We start from the raw sequence: 13,338 nt of genomic DNA on the forward strand, positions 1-13,338 counted from the left end.
CTATTCGGGAGGCTGAGGCAGCAGAAGTGCTTGAACCCGGGAAGGGGAGGTTGCAGTGAGCCAAGATCACGTCACTACACTCCAGCCTGGGTGACAGAGTGAGACTCCATCTCAAAAAAAAATCTTATTGATCACCACCACTGTATTCCAGCCTGGGCAACAGAGGGAGACCCTAACTCTAAATAAATAAATAAAGTCAGCTTCTAAATCCCCATATTCTTTTCTTGGGCTTAGTAGAAAAGGTGATGAGGTGGCAGTTCTGCGCTGTTCAATCATGAGCCGAAACTGTGCTGGCTTTAAAAGGTACCCAGTGGTAGGCTTGGGAAAAGTGCAACTACAGCCAATTTGAATGAATCTCTGGGACTCAGAATCTCCACTGACTATCACACCTCCCTCCATTACCCAGCCCTACTCCTATCTGCAAAAGCCTCAGAAGCTCTACTAATCAATTTGAACCTCTGCAAACAAAGCAATGAGGAGCTGTAAAATTGGTACTTAATAAAGCAGTTCTTAAAACAACCTTTTGGCTCCAGTAGCAGATACAAATGTGTTAAAGCCACTGAGAAGCATGGGAAAACCAGAGATTTGTAGAGCAAAAGCTCAGCTTAAATGGAAAGAGGGAAAATTAAAATAAACAGTGGCAAAATTAAGCTCCAACTGGGCTAACAAATCTTATGAACCAAACAAAAGAATAACCAAGGGAACATGCAAGGCTACAGTGGAATATCCCCAAGCCCCAATTCTGAAGTGCCTTTATCAAGGTTATCCAGAAAAGTCAGCAATGAATTACCCCTTAAAATAGTCTCTCCAAGTCTACTGCAGAATGAAACTGTTTGTCTCCACAAATCCCTCAGTTGACATTTGCACTGCAAGCATAAGCAACATTTACAAAGGGTGAGACCCAGGAAAAAAAAAAGAAAAAGAAAATCATTGTTTTCTGAAAGCACGAGGGCTGGCAAAAAGGTTTTCCACAATTGAAGGAACTAGCAGCTGAGGCAGCGACAATGGCAAGGTACCCCCAGGGGCTAATTTGCTGCTCAGGATCTAGTGCCATTTAATCCCACAGTTAAGACTTCACAAACATGGGTCTTGGCAATTCTGACTGAAGCACCATCTAAAGGCTGTCTGCCCTAGGCAAAGGATGTTACTCAAAAGAGGCACCCTGTTTCTCATCCAGGTAAAGGAAATCTTTCCCATTGGGTCTTCTTGCACACCAAGTACTCAACATTTTATAGTAACAGAAAAAGTCTGCAGGCTATGTGTTTTCTTAGAAAGTACAGGGCTTTCTAACAATTAGAGCTTTCTAAAAATGGAATGCAACGCCTTGGGAGATTGATTCCCTGCCTCTGGACTGGGTCCATCAGATGCTGTTGACCAACCGGCTAGGATATCATAGAAGGGACTCAGCACTGGCAGAAAAAAAAAGATTAAATGACTGCTAGGATCCCATCCAGTTGAAGGAGCTAAGAAAATGGAGGTGATAATCCAAGTAATTCCAGAGAAAAAACACTCTTGCCTGAAATCATCTTATCATTTCAGGAGGAAGAAAAGTAGGTTTTACAGATTGCCCCATTTTCCAGAAAGACATACCGGCACACTCGCATCTACTTCTACAAAACAAGTATAAACAGTTGGAATCCACTATAACAAATACTACAGTATCATCCAAAAATTTCGAAGGCATTTTTGGGCACAGGTTTCCCACTCGTGATAACCCTCCAGGAGATAACAAGCTAGGTAAAAGCTTTTGCAATATAAATACTTGACAATGCAATATTTGCATTTATTGGGATCAGCTGACCTTTTCATAAGGGAAAAAAAAAAAACTACACATGTGTCTGAGTCCATCTTCTGAGTCTTCCTGAAAATCCATACTGAGTAAAGATGGATTTAGCAACAGTGTTACTGTAGAGTCTGGTACAGGTTCTCTGGCTACAAATGTAGGAACTGAAGCCCCCTTGTTCTGGTTCCCATATCATAAACTCATGCAGTACTCTGTTCTTCTTCACGGCATCTTGCAATTATAATTACTTAACTAATTACTCATTTTGTCATTAAAGACTGTGTCCATGCTGGAAGTTCCAGAAAGGCAGGGCTCTCACTGTACCCTCAAGTGCCTCAGGCTTTTACATAGCAAATGTGGAAAAAAAAAAAAAAAAAACCCACATATTTACTGAATAAAAGAATACTGTACAAAGCCACTAGATTAGCAAAAGTGAAGATATCTGAGAAGAGCAGGGATAGATGATGTAGAGAAATGAAAGCACTCACTCATATACTGAGTGTGTAAAGTGGTATAACCATTTTGGGAATTTGACACCTTCTAATGATGTTAATGAAAAGCATACAATATGACCTAACACATTTACTTGATGTGCATATCCTAAAGAAACTGGGTTCATGTGCACTACAGTATATGTATTAAAATGTTCATAGCTGCATTGTTCATATTGCCCCAAACTGGCAACAGCCAAATACCCATCAATAGCAAAATGAATTAGTAAACTGTGGCATATTCATGCAATAGAATACCATACAGCAATAAAAATGAATAAACTAAAGCATCATGCAACAACACAAATGAATCTTACAAGGGACACTGAGCAAAAGGCAAAACACAAATGATACATATTTATGATATGTATCAAAATGTCAAAAACACGTCAAACTGAACTATATATTTCAGATATGCAAAAATAGGTCATCAGTTCTATCAAACATTCAAAGAGATAAAAACTTATAGAAGCTCTTCCAAAGAAAAGAGAGAACCAATTTCACAAGAATGTTGATAGCAAAACCAGACAAGTACAGTGGAGAAAGGAAAAGTTCAAGCCAATCTCACTAATAAACATAGTGGCAAAAAATCCTAAAAATTTTAGATCTCACAATCCAACCATGTATATAAAAGATAAAGCCCCAATTCAGTTTCTCACAAAAATACAAAGTGGGGTCAACATTAGAAACTCTATTAATGTGGCCACACGCTGTGGCTCATGTATGTAATCCCAGCACTTTGTGAGGCTGAGGTGGGCAGATCACCTGAGGTCAGGTGTTCAAGATCAGCCTGACCAACATGGTAAAACCTCTTCTCTACTAAAAATACAAAAATTAGCTGGGTGTGGTGGCATGCACCTGTAATCCTGGCTACTCCAGAGGCTGAGACAGGAGAATTGCTTGAACCTGGGAGGCAGAGGTTGCAGTGAGCCAAGACCGTGCCACTACACTCCAGCCTGTGTGACAGAGGAAGACTCTGTCTCACACACATACAAAACAAAACAAAACAAAAAAAACCAAAACTCTACTAATGTAACTAACTTACCACCACTTTAGAAACATTTGGCACTACCTAGGAAATCTGAAGATGCACATGCCCTATGGCCAGCAATTCTGCTCCCAAAAGGATATCCCAGAGAGAATTTTGCCCATGTGGGCCAGCAGATAGTTTGTAGCAGCACTGTCTACAAGCCAAAACTAGACACACCATATAGAAGAATAGAAAACAAACTGCAGTATATTCCTACAATGGTATACTATAAAATAACAATGAATGAACCACGCTACAAAGAAATGGCCAATTCTCAAAAATATTAATCTAATCTTTAATGATAATAGCAAGTTTAGAAGAATACATGTATATGATTTCATCTATATAAAAGCCATAAACATGCAGAACTAAGTAAATGTCTAGAAATACACATGCATATGTATGTAAAACTACAAAGAAAAGATAGCATTGACACACAAAATGGAAGACAGTGGTTATTTCCTGGGCAAAGGATGAGATTGAGAGGAAAATTAAATTGCAAAGAAGTACACAGAGGGTTTCAAAGTTATTGCTAATGTTCCATTTTTTATAGGTGTATATGCCTATGGATTTTTTTAACTATTCTTTAAAATGTATATGTAGCCTATATATAAACATACACTATACACACATACACTTCTTTATAAACATGATGTATTTCCTAATTTAAAAAATAATTTCAATACTTACCAGTCTAGACCAGGCTTTACTATGAATCATTCCTCAATTCTAGCTCATGAAATAAATCAAAATATTTTCCCATAACATATAGTTTTCTTCTTCAAGAAACATGACATTTTCATTTATTTATTCACTCAACTATTTATTGAGTAATTATTATATGTCAACTACTCCTTGGGCACCAGAGAGAGAAACAAAACTGGCACTATCCCTGTCCTCATCAATCTTACAGTTTAGATGCTGCATACAAAATACATATAGATAAATACATAAATACAACAAAGTGCTATCACAGAAAAGTAGACTATTGTAAGATTATACAAGGTGACTTCATTAAGTTGGAAATTCAGAGAAGGCCTCTCTTGGGATTTAACACAAGTTGAAACCTGAAGAGGTTTTAGTCAAGCAATAGGGGAAGGTGGTGTGCATTCCAGACAGAAAGTGGCATGTGCAAAGGACCTGAAGCAGGAAGGGGTTTAAAATGCTTGAGAAGCTACACTAAAGCTAGAGTAAGAAACAGAATAGCAAAGATGACCCTGTAGAGACAGACAGAGCCAGATTATGTAAGAATTTGTAGGCAGTGGTATTTTCAGTGAGACTGCAGGCCACTACTATACTTTAGGTAGGAGAGTAACATGGAGGAAGGCCAGAGGAAAAAACAGAGAATCCAGTAGGAGTTACTACAGTAGTTTAGTTGAGACTGCCAGCCAAGAGTTGATGGGTGCCTGAGCCAGGATGGTAGCAGGGAGGAAGAAAAGTATATTAAGGGAGATACAGCAGACAGGGAGTGGCAACAGAATAGATGTAAGAGGTGAGGTAAGGATGGCGTGAAGGAGTACACCCTTATTAAATGACAAATATTGAAAATCTGTCAATTGTCATATTTACAATATAGCCCTAGTTTTGATGTTTAAAAGTATACAAAATTATTCTGAAAATAAGCTGACTATCAAAAGGAATAAAAAACTATAATGGATTAAAACACATGAAATATATTAAAATTCATGAATTCATCACAAAATGGTAATACAAAAGACAGAGAGGGAGATAAAGTATATTAAAGGCTCTAACATTGTTGGAAAAGTGGGAAAAAAAAATGAAAGAGGTCAAGGATGCATGTTGTAATCGCTAGAGTAACCTCTAAATGAATTTGGAAATGTAATACATTAAATGCCAAAAAATGAAAAATATTTCATTGACCCAAAAGAAGAGAGAAAAATGAATATAAAATAGATCAATTAAATAAAAGCAAAGAGTAGGGGCCAGGTGCGGTGGCTCACGCCTGTAATCCCAGCACTTTGGGAGGCCAAGGCAGGCAGATTACCTGAGGTCAGGAGTTCGAAACCAGCCTGGCCAACATGGTGAAATCCCGTCTCTACTAAAAATACAAGAGTTAGCCGGGCATGGTGGCGGGCACCTGTAATCCCAGCTACTCAGGAGGCTTAGGTAGGAGAATCACTTGAACCCGGGAGGCAGAGGTTGGAGACAGCTGAGATCAAGCCACTGTACTCCAGCCTGGGCGACAGAGCGAGACTGTCTCAAAAAAAATTTTTTTAATAAAATAAAAATAAAAACAAAGAGTAGAGTGGTAGAAACATACTGCCATTTTACCATACATGTTAAAGTACACCACAAGGATGTTTCCAGAATGTGGGAAATGCTATAGGACAAACACCCTGATTTCTTCAAAAAACAAATTGCAAGGAAAAAAGGGTGGGCGGGGGGAGGTTGCAGGTGAGGATCAGGATTGGCCAAAGTGTTAACAATCACTGATCCTGAATGATACACAAATGGGAAACACCACACTACTGCCTCTACTTTTGTATTCATTTGAACTTTACTGGAATATAAAGTAGAAAGGGAGAGAGAGAAAATGGGAGGGAGGGAAGAAGAGAGAGAGACAGAGATGGTGGCAGGGAGGGAAGATCTCTGGATACTTATTGGCATATTTATGTGCAGAAAATGTTTTAGCAGGATATATTTTTAAATGTTCAAGTGGTTATCTCTGGGCTAATGTGATCACAATTTTTAGAATGTTACAAATTCATCATCTCTAGGTGGGAAGATGACTGGTAACTTTTAGTCTCTTCTTGTTTAGCTATGTTTTCTAATTGCTTCTACAACGGGTAAAACAGAATGCTTGACTCAAAAATCGTTTAAAAGGATGGAAGAAAGACTGCCAAAACCCAAAAAGCTTCTCCCAACATAGATGTTGATGTGTAAATCTACATTTCTTAAACATTTCTGGGTTACAGCTCACAATGGACTGAATGTCTGTGTCCTCCCAAAATTCGTCCGTTGAAACCCTCATCTCTAATGGGATGGTATTTGGAGATGGGCCTCTGGGAGGCAAACAGGTCATGAGGGTGGAGCCCTCATGATAAGATTTGTACCCTTATAAAAGGAGACCCGAGAGAGCTTGCTTTCTCTATCTCCACCAAGTGAGGACACAGCCAGAAGGCAGCTGTCTGCAAGGCAGAAAGAAGGTCCTCACCAAGAACCTGACCCTGCTAGCACCTTCATCTGGGACTTCCAGCCTCCGGAACTGTGTGAAATGATTTTCTGTTGTTTAAGCAGTCCATGAAGGATTGCGTTGTAGGCAGACCAGACTAAGACACAGGCTCTTTGCAGAATCTGACAAAAGCTACTAACTCTCTTTCCAGAAAAATGCACAATCGTATAGAATTTTTCATACAATGTCAAGAAACTTTGAGATCCCTAATGAACCTATAGACTTTCTATGCTGTCAGTAGTAGTTAGAATAAAAAATTATAGCTGACATTTATTGCCCACTTGCCATGTGCCAAGCATGGCTCTAGGTGTCAACTCATTTAATCCTCCCACCAACCCTCCAAGATGGGCATTCTCATCATCCCCATTTTATAGATGAGGAAAGTGAGGACAGAGAAGATTAATAATTTGCACAGGGTCCGCTAGTTATTAAGCAGAAAAGCCATCATACAAACTTGGGCAACCTGGCTCCAGAGCTCAGCTCTTAAGCAGCAAAATATGAGGCCACCCACAGAGTTGAAGTTAAACATGCCAAGCAAATATGACATCCTGAATCATGCTCTGGAGAACATATCTTCAAATTCAATTAACATTAAGTACCTACCATGTGTCAGACCCATCCAAACACATAAGCTCATCCAACCCTCAAAACAGTGCTGTAAGTAACTCGCCCCAAATACGCAGTTAACTGCTATAAAAACAGGAGTCTAGCCTGTCTTCTGACTCCAAGTTCAACATACCACAGCTGATTGCCTCTAAATTGGGGTGATGGTCCTGTTCCACATTACACATGACCTCCCAATGACCAAAATCTTTGTAAGGTAACTGGCTGACATCCAATTCAATAAGTTAAATCTGTAGACCCCAAAATTTGCCCATGGTGTAAAGCAATTCAGCATTTGAGGAGATTTTTCCTCATTACTCAGCTTTGGCCTGCTGAGACATCCTGGATGGATATGTGCTTCCAAAAGTTTGCACTTGAGTTTCATATGCAAAAATAGGATCATTTACATACACTGCAGATAATTGCTAAATGCTATAATACCACATTGCAATCACATGCAACATAGCCTTCATAAATATGAACACGCAAGTTACATGAGAGCTCCCCTAGTACTTACAGTTTCACAGTTCAAGCATCGAGTTTCATTGGTAAGCGTTCCCTGAAAAATCTCATGGACCCAGGTGAGTTCTGGTTTATTATTTTCTGCAGGTTCGTTCATGTTGCCATTTTTTAATTTTCCATTTTGTTTTTCCTGTTTCTTCTCCTCCTGCAGGATGTCCGCAATAGTGTTCAGCAAATAATTTAAAAATTCATGAGCATCCTGCTGCATGTAGTTATCAAAGAGATCTGGAAAGCAGAAGGTGGTTATTTCAGTCTCTGGTTCTTGAAAAGCAAATGGATGTAGTTAGTGTTACATGCCATACTTAATTTTTTTTTTTTTTTTTTTTTTTTTAGAGACGGAGTCTCGCTCTGTCGCCAGACTGGAGTGTAGTGGTACGATCTCAGTTCACTGAAACCTCTGCCTCCCAGGTTCAAGAGATCCTACTACCTCAGCCTCCTGAGTAGCTGGGGCTACAGGTGCGTGCCACCATGCCCAGCTAATTTTTATATTTTTAGCAGAGACCAGGTTCACCATGTTGACCAGGATGTTCTCGATCTCTTGACCTCATGATCTGCCCACCTCGGCCTCCCAAAGTGCGGGGATTACAGGCGTGAGCCACCTTGCCCAGAGCCCATACTTCAATTTTTATACTGAAAGGGTGAACAGGTATGGAATATAAACATACTCATCTCTACCAAGCAGCTTCAATGAGTAAGTTTCCAAAGAATTTTTTTAATTCATTTCCATTTTCCACCACGTACCAAAAACAAAATTTCCCGTATCTCCCTAAAGTCATCACATTTATATAAAACTACCAAAAGTTCTATTTGTTCTACAAAAGAACAGAAGTTACTAGATAAGTTCCCTGATAAAATATGAATTTTTAATATGATGTAACTACCAATGATCAATTAAGTATTCATTGGGTAATTTATTCAGAACAACTAGGGTGTCTTCCCGAAGATCATATCAAACCCTGGACCAGCCTGGAAGCAGCCTAGATGAAACACAGAAGGGAGATGAGGGATATGTGTGAGCATGCATCTATCTGATAGTGTTCTGAAACCAAATACAAATGATTCCAGAAGCCTCCTGCTGCTCCCCGCCATAAGGACAAACAATCAAAAGATGAATGCAGCTGTGAACCTTCATTATTAATCACGTTCACAACTTGACAGAGTGCTCTGTTTCCTTCTCCACTCAAATTAGTTTTATTCTGGTATGTATAAACTGTAACTTCAAAATATGGCAATCAAATTAAAAGAGATTTTATAAAACAAATACCTGATTAACCATGCACATCTGATGAAGGCAGGCTGAATCTAAGATAAATAGTAATTGCCATAACAAATATCTTTATAGTCATAAAAACTGCCAATACAAAACTTCTGGAATACGCACCTAGTTTCTACTACCTACTCCCCAAAAGAAGAAGATAGAAAAATCAGGACTTTTAAACATCATATAAAGCAATCAATTTGATATCCTTCAATTACCTTAGGCAAATGAAAATCAGAGGTATATTTAAAACAGTAGAGGCTCTGATTAGATAATAGGCACTTATTTTAGTCACCTATGACAAGTGTATAAGCCAGTACTATTTTATTCAATTATTGCATCAACCAATTTAGGCCAATGAGTATCCCACTCAGAAGGCTGCCTTGGACACTTTTCTCTCTTACAATGATACTGCCCAGAATGGAGAAAATAAAAAGGTCATTCTAAATTGGAATAATAAACGTGCATTTTTAAGCATGTTTCTGACCCAGTTTTGTTTTATGTTTACTGGGCAGAGAAGAAATGTTGTTTCTTAAAAAATGACACCGAGTAGTTAACCATGCTTATTTTCCCTTTTCGAAAAAATCTCAGCTCTTCCTTTTGAGGAGACAGAGAACCATCAATTCTCCTTATTTCAGAGGCTTAAACACATTATACTGCTTACTACTCACCATTCTCTTTTCTCAGCCTTGAAATGAACTTCTTTGGTGGGATGACGCCAACCTTCTTCTTCTGCGTGGCAATGCTGTGGAAAAGGTCCGCCAGGCACGTCAGCAAGTTTTCCTTCTTCTTTTGCTGGGCCTTGTATGCCAACACATTCTCCCGGAATGGACGGCAGAAGTACAACGCCTGAAGCACGGAGTTACAGTAGCATGTGTTTCCAAACTGCCAAGGGACAAAAGGGATGGTTCAAGTCATTGCCTGGGGATGAGCCACCTCTGGAATAAGTAGTGAGGGTGAGAAGGTCCCCACTCCATGAACTGGCCTGGATGTCCCTGTATTGGAGTCTAGTTCACCATATCAGAAAACTAGTTAACTACTGTAAATACCAGTGACCATCTGATCCACAGAGAAATGAAGAAAAATGCACATCATTCTGGTGCTTCTCTAGCCCATCAAAGTCTCGAGAATGATAACAAGCACTCTGCCTCAATAAAGAGTCTAATGAGGCCTGCTGGTGCTTAAAAAAAAGAGAGAGAGAAGAGAAAAAAATCTACATAATGCAGAGACTCAGGAAAGCAGCTGGCTAAATAAAAGATGCACATTGCAATACATCAAAACTCCTACGACAGGGAAAATAAAAATGTGAATAAAAAAGAAATCCAGTAATTAGGAACCACTTGCCTGGGTGAAACAGCCTAAACTGAACAGGGGCTGGTTTTCGTTTTTCAATATTCCAGGGCTCCTGCCCACTGGCTCAGACCACATTTCCTCACTTAACCCCAAGCAACGCAGGCAAAAATATGCTGCCTCATGTCACTCTCCCAGCTTCCCACCCTCTGGACTTCTAAATGGCCCTTGATCTTGCCTCTGCCAAGGCAGCAATTGTGCCAATACCATACTACCCAAGTTCCTAGCCTGCAATCACATTAGGGCCCACCCAGTAACATTTTATACCTCTCACAAAGCATGGACACTGAGATTATTATTAAAGAGGGAAAACATCTCACTGATTTTCAACTGACTATAAGACCACCTCTGTAGAAGAACACAGCTGAGACTATCACTTTAGAATTTTTTGTACACAATAAAATTTAAAGAAAAAAATTCTAAGAAAATAACTAACAAGATTAATAACAGATTACGAAATGCTATGTAGGATTGAAATAGAACATGAACACCTTCTCAAAACTGGTTGTTGGCTTGTGTGTCGTTTAGCCAAGAGCGAGACAGATGCTCTGCCATACTTAACATGACATTTCTACGTATGCTAAGATAGAAGGCTTCCTATTTTTATATTTTAATCTACTTTGACACAATTATGTAACAGGAGACAAACCTCTTTGTACAGAGACGCTGGAACTTTCATAAATTACCATTCAAAGGGAACATAAATGAAGCTATTAATAAACACAGATCCCACAATCCTTACACAAACTAGGAAATGGCCTTAATTCTTTCTTTCTTTTTTTTTTCCCCCCTCTCCACAATCTGCATTTGTTATTTTTCTTAGCCAGGGCAGAATTCCCATGCCTTGAATAACTTACTTCACAGGGCTAAGCAGAGGCTTGTGCACAATGGCTAAAAGGTTTGTTTTAAAATTTTAAGTCAGCATTTCACCAACACAATGCCCTATATTCCAGGACTTAGCTTTCCTCCTTCCATTCTTTTCTCTTCTACTCAGTATCTCACCTTTCCCAGACACCCTTCAGTAACACTTGGCCCCAATTCGGTGGATAACTCCTGGGAAGGGAAAGGAACTAACATTTACCGAGTGTCCACAGTATGTCTCAGCTTCATGTCAGGGTTTTAAATAGGCGCTCTCATTTACCCTTCATTATCACCCAAAGGGTAGAAGCCATTATGACCCCCATTTTACAGATGGGGAAATGGAGGCTCAGAAAAAGCAAGTAATTGCCCAAGATCACACAAGCTAGGGAGTAGCACAGGCAGAATTCAAACCGAAGTCTGTATTACATTAAAGCCAATGTTCTTCCTATTATGTCATGGGCAGCATTTACTTGCAGAGAATATTTCCAGCTTTCCCAGTGGAAATTACTACTTACCACACCTGGGCACTGACAGACTATGTTCAGCATAATTATTCAGAAAACCAATTGTTTATGAGTTAGTATTTGATGTCACTTAACACCTATATCACAGAAAAAAAGGATCAAGTGAGGAAGAAAGTTCATGAGGATGGAGGCACACCACCTCTACCGTGTTACTACTCCATTATCATCAACCTACCAAGGAAGCAGAGCTGCTGGGTCCAGCCTTCTACAAAGGAGGTTACTGCTGAGCACAAAAAAAATGAGGCCAGGAATTCTGAGATAAAATGGTCCCAGTTTTCCCTCCCAACCTGTCCTGCTTCAGGTACACCACCAACTTACACTGTTAAAGAAAGACACTGGCAATGTGCTGGTAACGTTTTTAAAACGCTGGTTGTACTGATGTAAACTTAAAGAAAGACTGGCTGAACAGTTCATCCAGAGGACACAGGGAGAACATATAAGAGCAGATTTGGGGCCTGGTGCGGTGGCTCACGCCTGTAATCCCCGCACTTTGGGAGGCCAAAGCGGGTGGATCACCTGAGGTCCGGAGCTCGAGACCAGCCTGGCCAACATGGCAAAACCCCGTCTCTACTAAAAAATCAGCCGGGCATGGTAGTGCACGCCTGTAATCCCAGCTACTCGGGAGGCTGAGGTAGGAGGTGGAGGTTGCAGTGAGCTGAGATTGCGCCACTGCACTCCAACCTGGGTGACAGAGCAAGACTCTGTCTCAAAACAAAACAAAAAAAAAGCAGATTTGGCTACAAAGACTAATGAAGTTATTATGAAAGTTATGTATGCAAAGGAAATTCCTTAAAGTATGGGGGGTAAATGTAAATTTGACCCAAAATGCAATAATTAAATGTTTTTTGCTGGGACAACTCATACTTTCAAAAATAGGTTAAGTTGCCTCCTCCCCAACGTTGGCATTCTACTAAGGAGCATGACCAATCATTTAAAAATTGGCAGTGATAAAAATGCACTTAGAGGAGAGTTGCTTCATATACCCTAAAACATTTAATGAAAATAAAACATTTTACATACTTACATTGACCAATCCGAAATAGTGTTCATTGATTGGAAACTGCTCTGGACCAATGTCTTTTTCCAGAGCAGAGGCATTGGTGCCCTAAAAGAGAAAAATAGCAAAAGTTCTGTTGCATGTAAAATAGATGAAAAGTAAAATCATACTTAGAAGAGTCTACTATTGAGACAAGCATCTCCCCCGGTCAATATGGTATTTGGTGATGTTTGCGCTGAAGGAAAATGTGTCAGAAGTAAAGCAGAAGAGCAGTTAATAATGTCAGCCTTATTCTTCTCCTCATTGAACTTATTCATCCCCTCAAACCTACTCTACTTGACTTCAATTTTCTTCCAATTAGAAAAGAAAGTTTAAGATAGGCAAATGAACAAACAATCGCCAAGAACTTCTGAATAAGGAACATGGGCATTTCAAACAGCCACAGCAGCTTTTGTAATATTTGATGGCATACAGAATCATATTACCACTATCAAAGTCAATGTCTTCATTTTAATAAAGATTTACTGAGCACCCACTAAGCCAGACACTGTTCTCTAGGTCTGGGCATGGATAACAGAACAATGAACTAAACGCATGATGCCTGCTCTCATGGAGTTCGCACTTTAGCAGATGAAGACAGACTGAAAGGAAAAGTGTGTTGGAGAGTTTATTTAAAAATAATAGTGCAGGGGCTAGGTGCAGTGTCTCACGCCTGTCAAATCCTAG

The 13,338-nt window shown here is 39.6% G+C and overlaps 1 protein-coding gene across 1 annotated transcript in view; it reads right to left on the reverse strand.

Moving 5' to 3' along the window:
* Window positions 1–12,715, reverse strand: part of USP46 (ubiquitin specific peptidase 46) — a 44,229-nt gene extending 31,514 nt beyond the window's left edge. The window contains exons 1-3 of the mRNA XM_011973473.1: window positions 12,640–12,715; window positions 9,552–9,729; window positions 7,618–7,847 (exon numbers count right to left, since the gene is read on the reverse strand). Of these exons, the coding sequence (XP_011828863.1) occupies window positions 7,618–7,830 (213 nt within the window). The 5' untranslated portion in view covers window positions 7,831–7,847; window positions 9,552–9,729; window positions 12,640–12,715. The remainder of the gene's footprint in view (window positions 1–7,617; window positions 7,848–9,551; window positions 9,730–12,639) is intronic.
* Between the last annotated feature and the right edge of the window lie 623 nt (window positions 12,716–13,338).

The sequence above is a fragment of the Mandrillus leucophaeus genome, unplaced genomic scaffold (genome assembly GCF_000951045.1).
Source record: "Mandrillus leucophaeus isolate KB7577 unplaced genomic scaffold, Mleu.le_1.0 Scaffold1380, whole genome shotgun sequence".
In the NCBI taxonomy this organism is placed as follows: Eukaryota; Metazoa; Chordata; class Mammalia; order Primates; family Cercopithecidae; genus Mandrillus; species Mandrillus leucophaeus.